Genomic DNA, 20,480 nt, shown 5'->3' with positions numbered 1-20,480 from the left:
GGAAACACGTCTGGGGTGCGTTCAGTTCAGTTCAACGTTTGCTACATTTCGTGACGGTTTGTATTGAACAACACACGTTTTACCCCAAGAAAACAAAACAAAAATTTGAGAACAGGAGAAACGGGAAACACGCTGGTAAGACCTGACAAAAAACACGGACTGGCAACAGACAAACAGAACACGCAGGTATAAATACACAGGGGATAATAGGGAAGAATAGGAGACACCTAGTGGAGGGTGGAGACAAGCTGCCTGTCGTCGATACCTAGAGGTGGTCTTAAGAGGAGCGTACCGGGCTCTCTTCTTCTTCCAGGTACGGTGACAGCTGGGGATGAACATCTGGGCCGAGTGTATGCTGACTTCTTCCTCTTGCTCAGGGAAGAGCGGAGGCTGGTAACCCAAGGAACACTCGAAGGGTTAGAGACCAGTGGCCGAGCAGGGAAGGGTGTTTTGCCAAGCAGGGCAGGGTGTTGCGGGCGTATTCCACCTTTAAACAAGACAAGATAAAAGGCGAACGGAACCAAACAGCAAAACCAGGCCACTTCTTCAAAGGACTTCTGGGTGGTGCCATTCATACACAGACAAGGTGATGCAATGAAGAGTTGTCTCCAGGTCCTGATTGGCTAGCTCCGACTGGCCGTTAGATTGGGGCGGAAACCCGGAGGACAGGCTGGGTGATGACCCAATGAGGGTGCAGAACGCCTTCCAGAATCGTGACGAGAACTGAGGACCCTGATCGGAGACCATGTCGACCGGAAGTCCATGGATCCGGGAAAGACGTGCTGCACCATGAGCTGGGCCGTCTCCTTGGCTGAGGGTAACTTGGAAAGGGGAATGAAATGGGAGGCTTTGGAGAACCTATCCACCACCTGATGGAGGGAAACCAGTGACAAAGTTCAGGGATATATGGGACCAGGGGCGGTGAGGAGGCCTGCCCCAGCTTGCCGCGGAGTCTTATTCTGCGCACACACAGTGCAGAACGGCGATGAACGTGGAGACATCAGGAACCATGTTGGCACACCAAAACCGTTGTCTGAGGAAAGTCAGGGTCCGTCAGGAGCCGGGATGGCAGGTAAGGTTAGAGGAATGAGCCCATTCCAGGACCAGGGACCGGGCAAACAAACAAATTGATAGTTGGGTCTGGCTGGGAACGCTGCGCCTTGCGGACCAGGCTCTCGGTACCCCAGACGAGTGTAGCTACCAGACAGGAGGTAGGCAGGATGGTCTCTGGATCAGACGGTGTAGCAGCGGAACTATACAAGCGAGAGAGGGCATCAGGCTTTACATTATTGGACCCAGGGTGGGTGAAATGGCCAAATTAAAATGAGAATATAACAAGAGCCCAAAAAGCCTGCCTTGAGTTAAGGTGCTTGGCGGTGCGGAGATATTACAGGTTCTTATGGTCGGTCCACCCTAAGAATGGATGTTCTGCCCCTTCTAGCTAGTTTCTCCAATCTTCCAACGCTATCTTGACAGCAAGAAGTTCCCGATTTCTCACGTCGTAGTTCCTCTCAGCGGGATCAAGACGATGGGCAGGAAAGCGCAGGGATGCAGCTTTTAGTCCCGGGCAGAATGCTGGAACAGGACGGCAACCCAGTCCAGTGTCTGAGACGCCGATCTCCACGGCGAACTGATGGGACGGATCCGGATAGATTCAGGTGGCGGCTGTAATGAATCGATGCTTGAGATTAAAAAATGCACGGTCAGCAGCTGGGGACCAGAACTTTGGGTGAGGTGAGTGCAGAGAGGGGGAATGCCAGGGTGCTGTAGCCCCAGAGGAAGCGGCAATAGAAATGAGCAAATCCCAGGAAACATTGAAGCTGCACTCTGGATGTGGGTTCGGGCCAATCCTCCACCGCTCTCACCCTGCTAGGATCCATCTGAATGTTCCCTGCAGCGATGACGTAACCCAGAATATAGATAGTGGAGCGATGGAAATCACATTTCACAGCTTTAACAAACAACTAGTTCTCCAGGAGACGCTGAAGGACTTGTCGGACGTGTTCCTGAACCGAACGGGAAAATCAAATCAAATTTTAGTTATAAAGCCCTTCTTACATCAGCTGATGCCACAAAGTGCTGTACAGAAACCCAGCCTAAAACCCCAAACAGCAAGCAATGCAGGTGTAGAAGCACGGTGGCTAGGAAAAAACTCCCTAGAAAGGCCAGAACCTAGGAAGAAACCTAGAGAGAGGAACCAGGCTCTGAGGGGTGGAGATTATAACAGAACAGGGTCCAAGATGTTCAAATGTTCATAGATGACCAGCAGGGTCAAATAACAATAATCACAGTGGTTGTCGAGGGTGCAACAGGTCAGCACCTCAGGAGTAAATGTCAGTTGGCTTTTCATAGCCAATCATTCAGAGTATCTCTACAGCTCCTGCTGTCTCTAGAGAGTTAAAAGCAGCAGGTCACGGACAGGTACGGACCACATCGTTGACCAGGGTCTGGAACACTGCGGGAGCGTTGATCAGTCCGGCATAACCAGGTACTCATAGTGCCCGCTAGTCGGGTTAAAGGTCAACCGTTCGTCTCCTTCCCGTATCTGAACCAGACGTTCCTAAAGGTCCAACTTGGAGAAAAAGGTCGACTTCCTTGAGAGGCTAGAAAGCCTTATGAAATGATACAGCGTACACCTCCACTACTTTGATATGCATCCTGGGGATTAAGAAGTGAGGCAACTAAAATAACAGGAATATATGGCATATAACTGCATATACCCACTGGGACAAGTGGTTGGGTAACCAGGTAACCAGGTCATTTCAGCCATGTGTAGTCGTGGTCACGCCCTGGACCAGAGCGAAGTCACGTGTTACAAAATGTAGCGCAAGCATAAGTATATATTCTACTCAATATTGCCTGAATAGATGTCCAATCTTTTACTTCCTGTCTTTCATATGCAATAACAACAATCTGACATCGTTCAGAGAAGTCTCACACCCCATCTAGTGGTTCTTTGTAAAAAAAAGAAATCCCAGAGTGGCGTTGAAAACCATCTAACTGAAGGCATTTAGTTTATCCATCAAAGCCACAGAGAAAAATACCATTAGCAAGTGTGTATATTAGCATGACATGGATACATGACCTTGATAGTCATACGGTATGTACTAAACTGGTCTGACAGCTGCATTACAGGCAGAAGATTAGAGGAAAAATGGTAGCAGTAATCAGACAATTACCAAAGCAGTGGCCAGTGGCTTCGTTGGACAGGTGTGAATAACTACAGTATGAAATCAATAAAAATCAATAAAAAATAAAATTAAAATAAAATAATCATACACAATGTCAGATCCTTTTCTGTATATTCGAATATAATAGAATATAAAATATATATATATATATAATATATATATAAGATATATAATATATAATCCTGTCCATTTGACATGTCAACACTAGATGTCGCGGGGCAGTTAAAAAGCAGAATTATAATCCGGATTAAAACTCGGTGACTTTTCTAATGGAATTTCAGCAGATGTTCAAATCTCACGCCGTACCGACCCACTGCTCATATTTATACAGGGAATCACGACATCATAGACAGATACCAGTCGTTCACCAGAAATGTGTTTTTATTATTGCATCCAATTCAACATTATTCAAAAAAAAATATATATATATATATTATTTTGTTTATCATTGGTCGTCATGGAAACATACGGGACGGGGAAGTCAAAAAAGGAACAAAAATAAAATACATATTTATGAAATAAAACACACAGTAACACATTAACACCTCCATCTTAAAGGTACAATCTGGGATCAGGATTGGAATCGTCTACGTTGGAATATAATATAATGAATTCCAGATTGTAGCTTTACTAACTAGGCTAAGAGCTGATCTGATATTCATTCCAAATCTACGCGGCGCCTCTGTTGTAGTGGAGAGGGGTAGGACGGGGGGAGAGGAGTGGAGAGGGGTAGGATAGAGGAGACGAGTGGAGAGGGGTAGGATAGAGGAGACGAGTGGAGAGGGGTAGGACGGGGGAGAGGAGTGGAGAGGGGTAGGACGGGGGGAGAGGAGTGGAGAGGGGTAGGACGGGGGAGAGGAGTAGAGAGTGTTAGGACGGACGAGAAGAGAGGAGTGGAGAGGGGTAGGATGGAGGAGAGGAGTAGAGAGGGGTAGGACGGAGGAGAGGAGTGGAGAGGGGTAGGATGGAGGAGAGGAATGAGAGGAATAGTAATGGGGGGTTGATCCACCACCAGTAGCAGGCCCAGTGACTGAGGAGTGGCTGAGTAGTGACTGATGTGATTTATATCCTGCCTATAGGGTCAGACAGAGAGTCACTACAGGACTGTGTGTGTACACCTGCCCTCACCTGCCAGCTCAGGCTCCCAGGGACCCCCAGTAACCAGGCAACTGAGGCGATTGGATTCTCAAGGGCATGACCTTGCGATCAGTTTAATATTCGCCCAAGTCAGAGATCAGATAACAGGGTCAAAGGTCAGATAAATAAAATAGTCAAACATAAACACATGTTATTATATACACAAATAGCAGGATATATAGATATGGAGATACTGGGTGAAATGTAGAGGCCTTTGGTTTGTTGACCCTTTCAGAATAAAAGTAACCTTTTCAAAATAAGAGTTAGTCATTGCTCAATCATGATCAATTCAACAGATGTCTCATTCCTATGTCTGTGGACAACGTGATTTAGAGAACGTCGTCACGGCGACCAGAACAATCATTTCTATAACTGGACAAGGGGATAGTACATTTTCGTATAAGATAATAATAATGACTAGATAATCTTAAATCATAAAACAACAAAAAACAAAAGGAAAATATACAGAAAAATGACACCCAGGAGTTTATTATCTTTGTTCTCAAAGTAACAACTTCTGACCCTTTTGATTTGGTGCAATATAAACATCATCGTTGTCTCTCAGACATTAAACTGTTCAGTGGTGACACCATTCACAGACCTTTGGGCTCTAATTCAATCCGTTATTTTTTCATTTTAAATTCAGCGTTACAGCTGTGATTGAATTTTAGAGGCCATGTTCCCGTGTTAGCTGAGACCGCATTCAAGGTAAACACTGCATATATCTGCGAAATCGGAAAATGAACATTACATTTCTACCAGGGAAACAGACTCAATAGAGCCCCTTGTGTATCCAAACCTGAGTCTTGTTCATTAGGCCACACAATGGAACATTTAAAAAAAAAAAAAAAAAAACATTTTTGCAACAGAAAACAAAAATGAGTCTTTCTTATTGGACAAGTCCAGATAGTCCCTCCCCGTTTCAGTCTGTTCTCTTCTGTTTGGTGCCTGATGAACACACCTCTATCTCCTGTTTATCTCGTGTTTAAGTCAAGCGAACCCATCTCTGTTGCCCATCTGTCCACTGTTGTTATGGACAAAGAGCCGTAATTCAATTCACATGTACCTCTGACTGTACTGTCTGTATAGCCACACAAACACAAAGATTACTGTGTCGAGTCACGCCAACCAGTCCACACACAGACCTCACATGTACCTCTGTAAAATCTCTGTATCTTTATCGTAAATGCAACTTTTTTCCTCACTGTATTCTCACAAGTAGTACTGTATTCTCACTAGGCTTACAGTATTCTGACAAGGATTACTGTATTCTCACTAGGCTTACAGTATTCTGACAAGTATTACTGTATTCTCACTAGGCTTACTGTATTCTGACAAGGATTACTGTATTCTCACTAGGCTTACTGTATTCTGACAAGGATTACTGTATTCTCACAATGCTTACTTTCATCCAAAACCCAATGATTCATTTCCAAACGGTTTACTTCAAAATCCACAGTCACTTGTCAAAAACATGTATTCATGTCTTTTGATGAGCTATTATTATGTTTAGATATCTAGTTAAAAATGTATACAGAATGTAGACATATATTCTTAGAACACATACACACGGATCCATCCAATGTGGCTGAAACAAGATATTGATAGACATACCATCTACATTTTGTTTTCAGTTAATCTCTGAAATTGACCAAAGTGCAGTTCAGTCATAGTCCTTTACTTTGGGTGGCCTCACGTTCTCCACACTTCCACAACAGGAAGTGAAAAAGGGAACCACAATACACTGAGAAAATATCATATTAATTAAAAAAGGTCAATATTTTATGTTGTTATAATCTCTATAAGGGTCAAAGGTTAGATAAATATGCATGTTTAACAAATACTTTTACACAAAATTACAACGTGAGGATATAGGCTAGAATATATATTTTATGTTATCGGAAATTGGTCAATATACTTTCTTGTGGTTTAATATTATCCAGCCATCCATATTGGTACAGTACCTCCACATTCAACATAGTACAGTAGTAGTAGCATTGTACTGTAGAAAAATACTTAACCCAGTGGGCAAAGATGGCTGAAAGGACATCATTACCAATTGTTTACAACCAGAACTAGTTTTCGTCCGCTGGGAACTCACTCTGTTCATTCACTCTGCATAAAAAAATACATCTTTCTCCTAAGTCTATTTCCTGCAATATAGATACGTACTCCCTCACACCCTCCTTGAATAATATAAAACCTACACTAGCAATTTAAAAAAACACAATGCCAATAGCAAAGACAATTTCCCCATAGTTCAAGCATCGCAGGAGGGTGTTTTTAAACCTCACAAGTTGGAAGGGAGATTGGAGACTGTGTCCTCTGCCCCGGTAACAGGACGACTTTGGTTGGGATGCGAAGAGTTCGGTGCTTTTTGGCTCACGGCAGTTGGAGGTTCAGATCCCATGGGAGTGTAGTGACTCAGAGGAGTGGCGTGCCCTGGGGTGGGGCTGTACCATTTATTACTGCTGCCACCCACCATGGGAAGAGAGGAACCAAGCCCCCCTGAAGATATGGAGAGAGGCGGTATGGAGAGAGCCCCTTCCTGGGGTAGATAGCTGTGTGAGCCCGAGGTGGAAACAGTGGGGATAGTCCTGACATCCTGCATGAAGAGATCCACCAGGGACTCTGCTCTCTGCCCTCTGCACTCTGCCCTCAGCCCTCTCCCATCTACCTGGGGAGGGCATGATGTCTGTGGGGTGAGGGAGCTGTGAGAGCCATTGGCGCTGGAGGGTTGGCTGTGGAGCTGGCTGTGGAGCTGGCTGTGGAGCTGAAGCACCGTCCTGCCTGTCAGCGGGCTCTGGATGGTGGGGCTGTGTGTTACCGGTGGGGTACAGGCCGGGGAGCCATCCCCTGACCCGTACTGGGCCAGCGAGGCCAGGGCAAAGTGGGAAGAATGAGCAGAGTGCTCTGGGAGAACCTGTGGGAGGAGACTGGGGTGGAGGCCGGGGTGGAGGCCTGCCAGACTGTGATGCACCAGGGAGGATGGGACTCCAACACCTCCAACGCCTCCAACACCTACAACGCCTCCAACACCTCCAACACCTCCAACGCTGGCCTGTTCTGGGATAGATATAGATGGAAACCCACTGGAGCTGTGGTGCTGGGTGGGGTTGCTAGGGCTTGTGGTCGTGTAGGGACAGTGGGGGAGGAGGAGGTGACCTGCTCTCTCCTGATGACCAGGTCCAATCTTGACGTGCTGCTGCTGAGCGCTGGTAGTGTGAGAGTTCTGTAGCTGGCTCAGGATGGGGCTGACAGGGCTACAGATGAGAGGGCTTAGAGTGGAACCAGAGGGGGCTGAGTGGGCTGGGTATCTCGGCGTGCCCATGGTGGGCCTCCCTGATGCCTCCTGCTGGTGGGTCCCTGGTGGGCCGTAGGGGTGGTGGTGCTGGAGCTGGGCCATGCAGGTGGAGGTGGAGGAGGAGGGTGGATACTCCCGGATGGAGGCCTGGCCCATGGGGAAGGGAGAGGCTCTGCTGGGCTGAGCCTGGGAGTCAGTGGAGGTGATGGAGGAGGTGGGCTGGTACATGGAGGTCAGAGGTGACAGAGGATACATGGAGGAGGCTGTGGAGACTAAATGCTGCGCCCGGAGCGAGGCTAATATCGGAGTGTCCACTCCAGAACAGAACATCACAGAACTGTCCGGAGACGCAGCCTCGGAGCCACAGCCACTGGACACGCCCACAAACATGCCCCTCTGCAGACGCTGGCCTCTAGGATCCTTGAATGACTCGGAGACAGAGAGCGGACGGTGAAAGAGGATCGGAGGGAGCTGGGCGTGGAGATGGGAGTGGGAGAAGGCCAGAGCCAGGGAGGTGGTGGCTGCAGCGGTCTGGAGGGGGCCCTGGACCAAGGGAGCCCAGATGACCCCCGGGGTGGAGGTGGGAGATAGGGCGTTGGGATCCAGGGACAGGGGAGAGATGTTGCTCTGGATGGCCATGTCCCGGTCTTGTTGTACAATCCTCTGGATGATCGCGTTCTCCAGGAGGTTCACAGCTCCTGAGTTCTGGGTGACTTTGTGTTGGAGCACAGAGTTCCTCTTTCCTGTAGAGAAGAAAGTCAAAGAGAGAAAGATTAGTATGTGTATCTGTTGCAGTCATCTTTGGGTGTGGCTGTCATATTTGATTCATCATTAGAGAGAACCAGAATTAGAGTGAACCAGAATGAGAGAGAACCAGAATTAGAGAGAACCAGAATTGGGGAGAAACAGGATTGGAGAGAACCAGAATTGTAGAGATAACAGAATTAGAGAGAACGAGAATTAGAGAGAACGAGAATTAGAGAGAGGCCTTGGTTCTGCACACCACAGTAGGGCTTATCAAACCCTGCCTGCCATCCATTAAACCACAGCTAAATGAGGGCCTTTTTTACACAATGCTTTCACCTCAGGGCAACGAGATATCTCTCCCCTTCTGAATTAAAACAGTCAAATGTGCTGACATAAGAAATCACCATCGGCTTGCCTGAATTTAATTCTCACACTTTCTTTTCACATATTCAGCCAGTTAAAATCCTTCCAGGTTATAATTAAAATGCATTAAGAACCGTACAGAGATAACCTATAGTGCAGTAGAGCTGCTCTTGGACCGGCACAGTGACAGGCACAGTGACTGGCACAGTGACGGGCACAGTGACTGGCACAGTGAGTGGCACAGTGACGGGCACAGTGAGTGGCACAGTGACGGGCACAGTGAGTGGCACAGTGACGGGCACAGTGAGTGGCACAGTGACGGGAAAAGTGACGGGCACAGTGAGTGGCACAGTGACGGGCACAGTGAGTGGCACAGTGACAGGCACAGTGACTGGCACAGTGAGTGGCACAGTGACGGGCACAGTGACAGGCACAGTGACGGGCACAGTGACGGGCACAGTGACGGGCACAGTGACTGGCACAGTGACAGGCACAGTGACGGGCACAGTGACGGGCACAGTGACGGGCACAGTGACGGGCACAGTGACGGGCACAGTGACGGGCACAGTGAGTGGCACAGTGACGGGCACAGTGACGGGCACAGTGACGGGCACAGTGAGTGGCACAGTGACGGGAACAGTGAGTGGCACAGTGACGGGCACAGTAACGGGCACAGTGACGGGCACAGTGACGGGCACAGTGACGGGCACAGTGAGTGGCACAGTGACGGGCACAGTGAGTGGCACAGTGACGGGCACAGTGACGGGCACAGTGACGGGCACAGTGAGTGGCACAGTGACGGGCACAGTGAGTGGCACAGTGACGGGCACAGTGACGGGCACAGTGAGTGGCATAGTGAGTGGCACAGTGACGGGCACAGTGAGTGGCATAGTGAGTGGCACAGTGACGGGCACAGTGACGGGCACAGTGAGTGGCACAGTGACGGGCACAGTGACGGGCACAGTGAGTGGCACAGTGACGGGCACAGTGACGGGCACAGTGAGTGGCATAGTGAGTGGCACAGTGACGGGCACAGTGACGGGCACAGTGAGTGGCACAGTGACGGGCACAGTGAGTGGCACAGTGACGGGCACAGTGACGGGCACAGTGAGTGGCACAGTGACGGGCACAGTGACGGGCACAGTGAGTGGCACAGTGACGGGCACAGTGACGGGCACAGTGAGTGGCACAGTGACGGGCACAGTGACGGGCACAGTGAGTGGCACAGTGACGGGCACAGTGAGTGGCACAGTGACGGGCACAGTGACGGGCACAGTGAGTGGCACAGTGAGTGGCACAGTGAGTGGCACAGTGAGTGGCACAGTGACGGGCACAGTGAGTGGCACAGTGACGGGCACAGTGACGGGCACAGTGAGTGGCACAGTGAGTGGCACAGTGACTGGCACAGTGACGGGCACAGTGACGGGCACAGTGAGTGGCACAGTGACGGGCACAGTGAGTGGCACAGTGACGGGCACAGTGAGTGGCACAGTGTCGGGCACAGTGAGTGGCACAGTGACAGGCACAGTGACGGGCACAGTGAGTGGCACAGTGACTGGCACAGTGAGTGGCACAGTGACGGGCACAGTGAGTGGCACAGTGAGTGGCACAGTGACAGGCACAGTGACTGGCACAGTGACGGGCACAGTGACGGGCACAGTGACTGGCACAGTGACAGGCACAGTGACTGGCACAGTGACGGGCACAGTGACGGGCACAGTGACTGGCACAGTGACGGGCACAGTGAGTGGCACAGTGAGTGGCACAGTGAGTGGCACAGCGACGGGCACAGTGACGGGCACAGTGACGGGCACAGTGACGGGCACAGTGACAGGCACAGTGACTGGCACAGTGACGGGCACAGTGAGTGGCACAGTGAGTGGCACAGTGACGGGCACAGTGAGTGGCACAGTGAGTGGCACAGTGACGGGCACAGTGAGTGGCACAGTGACAGGCACAGTGACGGGCACAGTGACGGGCACAATGAGTGGCACAGTGACGGGCACAGTGAGTGGCACAGTGACGGGCACAGTGACGGGCACAGTGACGGGCACAATGAGTGGCACAGTGACAGGCACAGTGACGGGCACAGTGACGGGCACAATGAGTGGCACAGTGACGGGCACAGTGAGTGGCACAGTGACGGGCACAGTGAGTGGCACAGTGACAGGCACAGTGACGGGCACAGTGACGGGCACAATGAGTGGCACAGTGACGGGCACAGTGAGTGGCACAGTGACGGGCACAGTGACGGGCACAGTGAGTGGCACAGTGACGGGCACAGTGAGTGGCACAGTGAGTGGCACAGTGACGGGCACAGTGACAGGCACACTTTGGTAGAACAGCAATATGCCTCATTTTTACAAATTGTGTTAGGTTGTTGAGAGGTTCTTGAGAGGAATATCATACTACTGTAGCTACGAAGGCTTTGGGAAACCAATCCTAGGTTGATGGCCCTCTGTAAGTTGTCACCTATGCGGTCCAGCCGGTCCAGAGCCACGGTCTCGAAGGCCCGTCTCATCATGGGGTACTCCTCCAGGACCTCGTTAAAGTTGTCCACAGACAGAGAGTACAGCCGGCAGTATGTCTCAGCGCGAACGCTGGCCGTTCTTCTGCCTCGAGTCAGCAGGCAGATCTCTGCAGGGAAAAGAAGAAGGATTCAGGTCTCGATGTCAACCGACCACTTGGATTTAGTTTTGTCCGCACACGTAGCATGAAATATTAAACCTATTTCATAGAATTATATTTTTTGATATTGAGGAGAGGAGCACTATTGTGCCCTATTTCTATGTAAAACACATTATACAATATGAGTATTTGATTTCCAAAGTAAACGGTTACAAAACGTCTGATTATGAAACACAGCTGTTTGTGCTGGCCTCCACGTACTGTTACGCACCAGAGGACAGGGAGTCAGAGTAAATGATCATATCGTCAATATGAGTCGATAAAACACACAAAACAAGAGTAGTGTTTTCTGGACTAATTTCACCGATGCAGGACTTAACGTTCTGACCTCGTCTGGTCCTTCTATCGTCAGATCAGCTAAATAAAAACAACCCAAGCTCCGTTCTAGTAAAAAAAACAATGTAGGAGTATTATCAAGGGAAGCTGTCTGTCTGTCTGTCTGTCTGTCTGTCTGTCTGTCTGTCTGTCTGTCTGTCTGTCTGTCTGTCTGTCTGTCTGTCTGTCTGTCTGTCTGTCTGTCTGTCTGTCTGTCTGTCTGTCTGTCTGTCTGTCTGTCTGTCTGTCTGTCTGTACGTGATCCTTCTATCGTCAGATCAGCAAAATAAAAACAATGTAAGAGTATTATCAAGGGAAGCTGTCTGTCTGTCTCCCTCCCTGTCTCCCTCCCCGTCTCCCTCCCTCCCTCCCTGTCTGTCTGTACGTGACCTGTCTGTCTGTCTGTCTGTCTGTCTGTCTGTCTGTCTGTCTGTCTGTCTGTCTGTCTGTCTGTCTGTCTGTCTGTCTGTCTGTCTTTACGTGATCCTTCTATCGTCAGATCAGCAATATAAAAACAATGTAGGAGTATTATCAAGGGAAGCTGTCTGTCTGTCTCCCTCCCTGTCTCCCTCCCCGTCTCCCTCCCTCCCTCCCTGTCTGTCTGTACGTGACCCTGTCTGTCTGTCTGTCTGTCTGTCTGTCTGTCTGTCTGTCTGTCTGTCTGTCTGTCTGTCTGTCTGTCTGTCTGTCTGTCTGTCTGTCTGTCTGTCTGTCTTTACGTGATCCTTCTATCGTCAGATCAGCAATATAAAAACAATGTAGGAGTATTATCAAGGGAAGCTGTCTGTCTGTCTCCCTCCCTGTCTCCCTCCCCGTCTCCCTCCCTCCCTCCCTGTCTGTCTGTACGTGACCCTGTCTGTCTGTCTGTCTGTCTGTCTGTCTGTCTGTCTGTCTGTCTGTCTGTCTGTCTGTCTGTCTGTCTGTCTGTCTGTCTGTCTGTCTGTCTGTCTGTCTGTCTGTCTGTCTGTCTGTCTGTCTGTCTGTACGTGACCCTGTTTGTCTGCCTGCCTGCCTTCCTGCCTGCCTTCCTGCCTGCCTTCCTGCCTGTCTGTGTCTCTCTCTCTCTCTTTCTGGCCTCCTTTAGTTCTATTTAGTTTTTTAATCTATTTATTTATTAGATTTCACAAATCTTTTGCTTATCGTGAATTCTTGTTCAATACAGTGCACAGGCATAACACGCATTTCAGGTTTAATCTTCGTGTTGAATGGATTATATTCTCATGTTACAGTTTAATAGACACAGTGGAAACAACTCCATCACAAAGTTCAACCTCAACTAAATCCAAAGCCCTTGTGAGATGATTGGTATAAATGATTGTCTTGTCTGAAACACAGAGTCATATAAATTAATCTAATGAATCATTGGATTATGTCTGGAGAAGAACATCCCTGGAAATCTCCCCCGGAACCTCCAGCACCCATGTGAGGTCCCCCGGGGTTCCGATTCGACAACATTCTATTGCCACTCCTCATCTCCAGGGACTATGGTCCAAATGTAGCTAAATCTGCCTTATTTGGCTAACGCTGGTACATTAACATTGATATTAAGTGAAAACTGAAATATTTATTAATGGCAAATGTCTCTGTCAAATAAATTCCATAAATACATCAAACTAATATCCCGGAACAATGTGGGGTCCCCCAGGGGCGGGTATTGACATGATGTGGGGTCCCCCAGAGGTATTGACACGATGTGGGGGACCCCAGGGGTATTGACACGATGTGGGGTCCCCCAGGGGTATTGACACGATGTGGGGTACCCCAGGGGCGGGTATTGACATGATGTGGGGTCCCCCAGGGGTATAGACACGATGTGGGGTCCCCCAGGGGTATTGACACGATGTGGGGTCCCCCAGAGGTATTGACACGATGTGGGGGACCCCAGGGGTATTGACACGATGTGGGGTCCCCCAGGGGTATTGACACGATGTGGGGTACCCCAGGGGTATAGACACGATGTGGGATCCCCCAGGGGCGGGTATTGACACGATGTGGGGTCCCCCAGGGGTATTGACACGATGTGGGGTCCCCCAGAGGTATTGACACGATGTGGGGTCCCCCAGGGGTATTGACATGATGTGGGGTCCCCCAGGGGTATTGACACGATGTGGGGTCCCCCAGGGGTATTGACACGATGTGGGGGCCCCCAGGGGCGGGTATTGACACGATGTGGGGTCCCCCAGGGTCGGGTATTGACACGATGTGGGGTCCCCCAGGGGCGGGTATTGACATGATGTGGGGTCCCCCAGGGACGGGTATTGACACGATGTGGGGTCCCCCAGGGTCGGGTATTGACACGATGTGGGGTCCCCCAGGGGCGGGTATTGACACGATGTGGGGTCCCCCAGGGGCAGGTATTGACACGATGTGGGGTACCCCAGGGGCGGGTATTGACACGATGTGGGGTACCCCAGGGGCGGGTATTGACACGATGTGGGGTCCCCCAGGGGCGGGTATTGGCACGATGTGGGGTCCCCCAGGGGCAGGTATTGACACGATGTGGGGTCCCCCAGGGGCGGGTATTGACACGATGTGGGGTCCCCCAGGGCAGGTATTGACACCGTCCACATTCAAACTTTTCTATATTTTTTGCTGTTTTATTGTGTTTTTACTTGTGTTTTATTTGTGTTTTATTGTGTTATTATCATGTTTTAATTGTGTTTTATTGTGTTTTATTATGTTTTTAATTGTGGTTTTATTGTTTTAATTGTGTTTTATTTGTGTTTTAATGGCATTTTCTTGTGTTTTTCTTGTGTTTTCTTGTGTTTTTATCATGTTTTATTGTGTTTTCAGACCCTGGTTCGATTCCAGGCTGTATCACAACCCGGCCGTGATTGGGAGTCCCATAGGGCGGCGCACAATTGGCCCAGCGTCGTCCGGGTTTGGCCGGTGTGTGTGGATATTGTAACAGAGGCTCTGTGACATCTTTCCTACCTCCAAAGTAGGACCCGTCAGACAGCTTGGTCTCTTTGTTGCCCTTGGCGATGACGCACACCACCCCGTGTTGGATGAAGTACATCTTTCTGCCAACGGTCCCTTCCATAACAACGCTATCCATGGGCTGGAACACCTCAAAACGCAGCTTGGTCAGCATCGACGTCACAAAGTTGGGGTCGGCGTTGGCGAACAGAGGCATCGAAGCCACCAGCTTACGACAGTTGAAGTTGACGATCTCCTGCAAAGACAGAAATCATGAAATACAAGAAAACTACATTTTAAGTACACAAAAAGGAGAATAAGATTCAGGACACTGGCAAGGTGGTATCGTGATAAACATTTTGACACTTTTAAGAGACATATGAACAGAGATCTATTGGTATATATCATATGTAAAGGTTGTCAGATCTACATTATACAATTCAATCATTGTTTACACAAGTGATATCATGATAAATATTTTGTAGGCAGGTAGCCTAGTGGTTAGAGTGGAGGGGTGGCACGTAGCCTAGTGGTTAGAGTGGAGGGGTGGTACGTAGCCTAGTGGTTAGAGTGGAGGGGTGGCACGTAGCCTAGTGGTTAGAGCGTTGGGCCAGTAACCGTAAAGGTTGCTAGATCGAATCCCCGAGCTGACAAAGTACAAATCTGTCGTTCTGTCCCTGAACAAGGCAGTTAACCCACTGTTCCTAGGCCATCATTGTAAATAAGAATTTGTTCTTAACTGACTTGCCTAGTTAAATAAAGGTAAAAAAAACTATGTCCCTTATTTGCAGCAAACATAGATCCTGTCCCAAATGACTCCCTATGTAGTGCACTACTTTTTGACCAGAGCCTAATGGTCCCTGATCAAAAACAGGGCACTAAATAGGGAATAGGGTGCTACACAGAATATTGAACGGATACGTCCCTCAACAAAGTCAGAATGTGTCCAATCTACTAGCCAATGAGATGAAGGCATCACGCCCTGCCATCATTAGGGTGATAAATAACTGCAGTCATAGGGGTTGAGTCCCAAATGGAACCCCATCCTCTACATACTGTAGTGCACTACATGCCAGAGCCCTGTGGGCTAGAAAGGGAATAGTGTGACATTTGGGACTCCGACAATGAGATTAAGGCGTGATTGAGACAGAACCCGCGAAGGTTATTATTATCATGATAATGTGTCTGATGTCTCACACACACACACACACACACACACACACACACACACACACACACACACACACACACACACACACACACACACACACACACACACACACACACACACACACACACACACACACACACACACACACACACACACACACACACACACACACACTGACCTCTCTGAGCGGTTCGTTCAGCTCCCCCAGAATGCTCTCCTCGTCAAACATCTTGCCCTGGAAGCGATGTTCATAGTAGTCATGGACCCGCTGTCGCATGCCGGCAGGAAGCTTGTGGAAAGACATGTACTGCTCCACCTGTTTATACTGTAGACACAGAGATAATTGATTGATTAATTGAAAGACATGTACTGCTCCACCTGTTTATACTGTAGACACAGAGATAATTGATTAGTTGATTGAAAGACATGTACTGCTCCACCTGTTTATACTGTAGACACAGAGATAATTGATTGATGATTAATTGAAAGACATGTACTGCTCCACCTGTTTATACTGTAGACACAGAGATGATTGATTAGTTGATTGAAAGACATGTACTGCTCCACCTGTTTATACTGTAGACACAGAGATAATTGATTGATTAATTGATTAATTGAAAGACATGTACTGCTCCACCTGTTTATACTGTACAAGACAAAGATAATTGATTAGTTGATTCATTGATTAATTAAAAAGGCATGTACTGCTCCACCTGTTTATACTGTACAAGACAAAGATAATTGATTAGTTGATTCATTGATTAATTAAAAAGGCATGTACTGCTCCACCTGTTTATACTGTACAAGACAAAGATAATTGATTAGTTGATTCATTGATTAATTAAAAAGGCATGTACTGCTCCACCTGTTTATACTGTACAAGACAAAGATAATTGATTAGTTGATTCATTGATTAATTAAAAAGGCATGTACTGCTCCACCTGTTTATACTGTACAAGACAAAGATAATTGATTAGTTGATTCATTGATTAAAAGGCATGTACTGCTCCACCTGTTTATACTGTACAAGACAAAGATAATTGATTAGTTGATTCATTGATTAATTAAAAAGGCATGTACTGCTCCACCTGTTCTGGGAACATCAGAAGTTGGGGGAAATGAACTATATTCTGGTAATCCGACCAATTGAACATATGCAGTGGTACTTAATGAATATGATGTCAGTTCGGTTGTCATCTGAGACATTCTCATCAATGATACGATGACATAAACTCTACAGTGGAAGGTCTGCACATTGTAGTTATCGGATTCACATGGAATTCTTGTTCAATATAAATGTTTGAATATAAATTTATTGGTGAAGAGATTAAATGTAATTTTAGCTTCCAAATGAGAGATTTGGGTTTTCATAAGGTTAGGGCTCTGCTCAATCAGTGGCCCGCCGCTGTGAAGAGAAATGGGTTATAAAACTTTTCAGACACACCCTTCTCCCTCCACGATATAAAGCGTTGACGAAAATGGAACCTCCTGTTCCAAGTACGCGAGGGCTGCAGCCTCTGCGTTAAAAGGTCAAATAACTTGCTGTTCCGAAGATGTGAGGACGACGGTCCGATGTCAGAATGGTTTAGATAATAACTACAGAACGAAGCCAACCTCTGCGTGAGCTTTTGTTGCGAATGGTATGAACATTGAACTCTTATTCACTACAGAAGTGATACCTCCTAGCCGTTGAGTTAGCAACAGCAGCTGCAAACGTGGGCTAGGAAAGAACAGACAGAGTATTCCGTCTACCACACAACGACGTTGCTACAACGTATCCAATTTACAGCCAGAGACATTCTTCAAAGGACTCAGTTGGGCAACACGGCCTTCCATCTACCACCAACCTACTGATGCGCAGCTCAGAGTAATTATTTATGGGCGGTAATTTGGAATGCATAAGATACTGTATTGAAGATAGCATGGCTTCTCCCTTTGTTCCTCAAGTCTTCCCGCTCTTTCACTCAAACCCAGACCCCTTTTCTTTTGTGTAACCAGCTTTCATATCTGTTCCGTCCACTAGGGTTGTTTCCCTTTATGACAACATTTGTAATCAATGTATGATTCATTCTTTGTATATGTAATTCTGTGTGATTAGTTAGGTATTTAGTAAATAAATAATTAAACCCAATTTTGTATTGCTGATTCAACTTGTTAGCCAGGGTTCGTGAAGATAACCAAGAATTTACAACTTTCAAATGAGACTGGAATAGGGTGATGATAAATATTGACTGCTATTGATGTCAAATATCACTAGATCTTTAAGAGTTTATTCGGAAGATAACAGCTCTATAAATATTATTTCGTGGTGCCCCGACTCTTTAGTTAATTACAATGACATGATTAGCTCAATCAGGTAATATTAATTACGGAGAAAGCATTTTATAGAATAGCATGTCATATCACTTAATCTGGCATAGACAAAGACACGACAATACTCAAATCAAATCAATCAAATCAAATGGTATTGGTCACATGATTCGTAAACAGGTGTAGACTAACAGGTAGACTAACAGGTAGACTAACAGGTGTAGACTAACAGGTAGACTAACAGGTAGACTAACAGGTGTAGACTAACAGGTAGACTAACAGGTAGACTAACAGGTGTAGACTAACAGGTAGACTAACAGGTGTAGACTAACAGGTAGACTAACAGTTGTAGACTAACAGGTAGACTAACAGGTAGACTAACAGGTGTAGACTAACAGGTGTAGACTAACAGGTGTAGACTAACAGGTAGACTAACAGGTAGACTAACAGGTGTAGACTAACAGGTGTAGACTAACAGGTGTAGACTAACAGGTAGACTAACAGGTGTAGACTAACAGGTGTAGACTTAACAGGTGTAGACTAACAGATAGACAAACAGGTGTAGACTAACAGGTGTAGACTAACAGATAGACTAACAGATAGACTAACAGGTGTAGACTAACAGGTAGACTAACAGGTGTAGACTAACAGGTGTAGACTAACAGGTAGACTAACAGGTAGACTAACAGGTAGACTAACAGGTGTAGACTAACAGGTGTAGACTAACAGGTAGACTAACAGGTGTAGACTAACAGGTAGACTAACAGGTGTAGACTAACAGGTAGACTAACAGGTGTAGACTAACAGGTAGACTAACAGGTGTAGACTAACAGGTAGACTAACAGGTAGACTAACAGGTAGACTAACAGGTGTAGACTAACAGATAGACTAACAGGTAGACTAACAGGTAGACTAACAGGTGTAGACTAACAGATAGACTAACAGGTAGACTAACAGGTAGACTAACAGATAGACTAACAGGTAGACTAACAGGTAGACTAACATGTAGACTAACAGGTAGACTAACAGGTAGACTAACAGGTAGACTAACAGGTAGACTAACAGGTAGACTAACAGGTAGACTAACAGGTGTAGACTAACAGGTGTAGACTAACAGGTAGACTAACAGGTAGACTAACAGGTGTAGACTAACAGGTAGACTAACAGGTAGACTAACAGGTAGACTAACAGGTGTAGACTAACAGGTAGACTAACAGGTAGACTAACAGGTAGACTAACAGTGAACTGCTGACTGACAGGCCCTTCCAAACAATGCAGAGAGAAAAATATAGAAAAATAATAGCACAGGAAATAAATACACAATGAGAAACGATAACTTGGCTTTATACACAGGGTACCAGTACTGAGTCAATGTGCAGAGGTACCAGTACTGAGTCAATATGCAGGATACCAGTATTGAGTCAATGTGCAGGGTACCAGTACTGAGTCAATGTGCAGGGTACCAGTACTGAGTCAATGTGCAGGGTACCAGTACTGAGTCAATGTTGATCCTTTTCCTGATTCGAGGGTACCAGTACTGAGTCAATGTGCTGTGGGTACCAGTACTGAGTCAATGTGCGGGGTACCAGTACTGAGTCAATGCTAGGTTCGGGGTACCAGTACTGAGTCAATGTGCAGGGTACCTGAGTTTTGCAGGGTACCAGTACTGAGTCAATGTGCAGGGTACCAGTACTGAGTCAATGATGCAAGGGGTACCAGTACTGAGTCAATGTGCAGGGTACCAGTACTGAGTCAATGCCGAGCCTCCGGAACCTAGGGCTTGCTACTCCGGGGGTACCAGTACTGAGTCAACTGGCCGGGCTCGAGAGTGGGGCACAGCTATCTGGGAGGCAAGGGCTGATTGTGCAGTTTTTGGTGGGGGGTACCAGTACTGAGTCAATGTGCAGGGTACCAGTACTGAGTCAATGTGCAGGGTACCAGTACTGAGTCAATGAGCGCTACTACTCAGGTCTCTTCATCTAGTGCAGGGTACCAGTACTGAGTCAATGTGCAGGGTACCAGTACTGAGTCAATGTGCAGGGTACCAGTACTGAGTCAATGTGCAGGGTACCAGTACTGAGTCAATGTATCCTGGGGTACCAGTACTGAGTCAATGTGCAGGGTACCAGTACTGAGTCAATGTGCGGGGTACCAGTACTGAGTCAATGCCTTCTTGCTCCGGGGGGGTACCAGTACTGAGTCAATGTGCAGGGTACCAGTACTGAGTCAATGTGCAGGGTACCAGTACTGAGTCAATATGCAGGGTACCAGTACTGAGTCAATGTGCTGTTTTTCAGGGTACCAGTACTGAGTCAATGTGCAGGGTACCAGTACT

At 47.5% G+C, this 20,480-nt stretch overlaps 1 protein-coding gene across 1 annotated transcript in view; it reads right to left on the bottom strand.

Annotated features, from left to right (window-relative positions):
- Positions 1-4,089: 4,089 nt before the first annotated feature.
- Positions 4,090-20,480, bottom strand: part of LOC124032045 (potassium/sodium hyperpolarization-activated cyclic nucleotide-gated channel 3-like) — a 43,061-nt gene continuing 26,670 nt past the window's right edge. Inside the window, exons 5-8 of the mRNA XM_046344050.1 lie at positions 16,014-16,160; positions 14,680-14,920; positions 11,215-11,379; positions 4,090-8,375 (exon numbers count right to left, since the gene is read on the bottom strand). Coding sequence (XP_046200006.1) covers positions 6,619-8,375; positions 11,215-11,379; positions 14,680-14,920; positions 16,014-16,160 — 2,310 coding nt within the window. The 3' untranslated portion in view covers positions 4,090-6,618. The remainder of the gene's footprint in view (positions 8,376-11,214; positions 11,380-14,679; positions 14,921-16,013; positions 16,161-20,480) is intronic.

This window comes from Oncorhynchus gorbuscha, linkage group LG01, assembly GCF_021184085.1.
Source record: "Oncorhynchus gorbuscha isolate QuinsamMale2020 ecotype Even-year linkage group LG01, OgorEven_v1.0, whole genome shotgun sequence".
NCBI lineage: Eukaryota > Metazoa > Chordata > Actinopteri > Salmoniformes > Salmonidae > Oncorhynchus > Oncorhynchus gorbuscha.
This window is presented reverse-complemented; position numbering and strand designations above follow the sequence as displayed.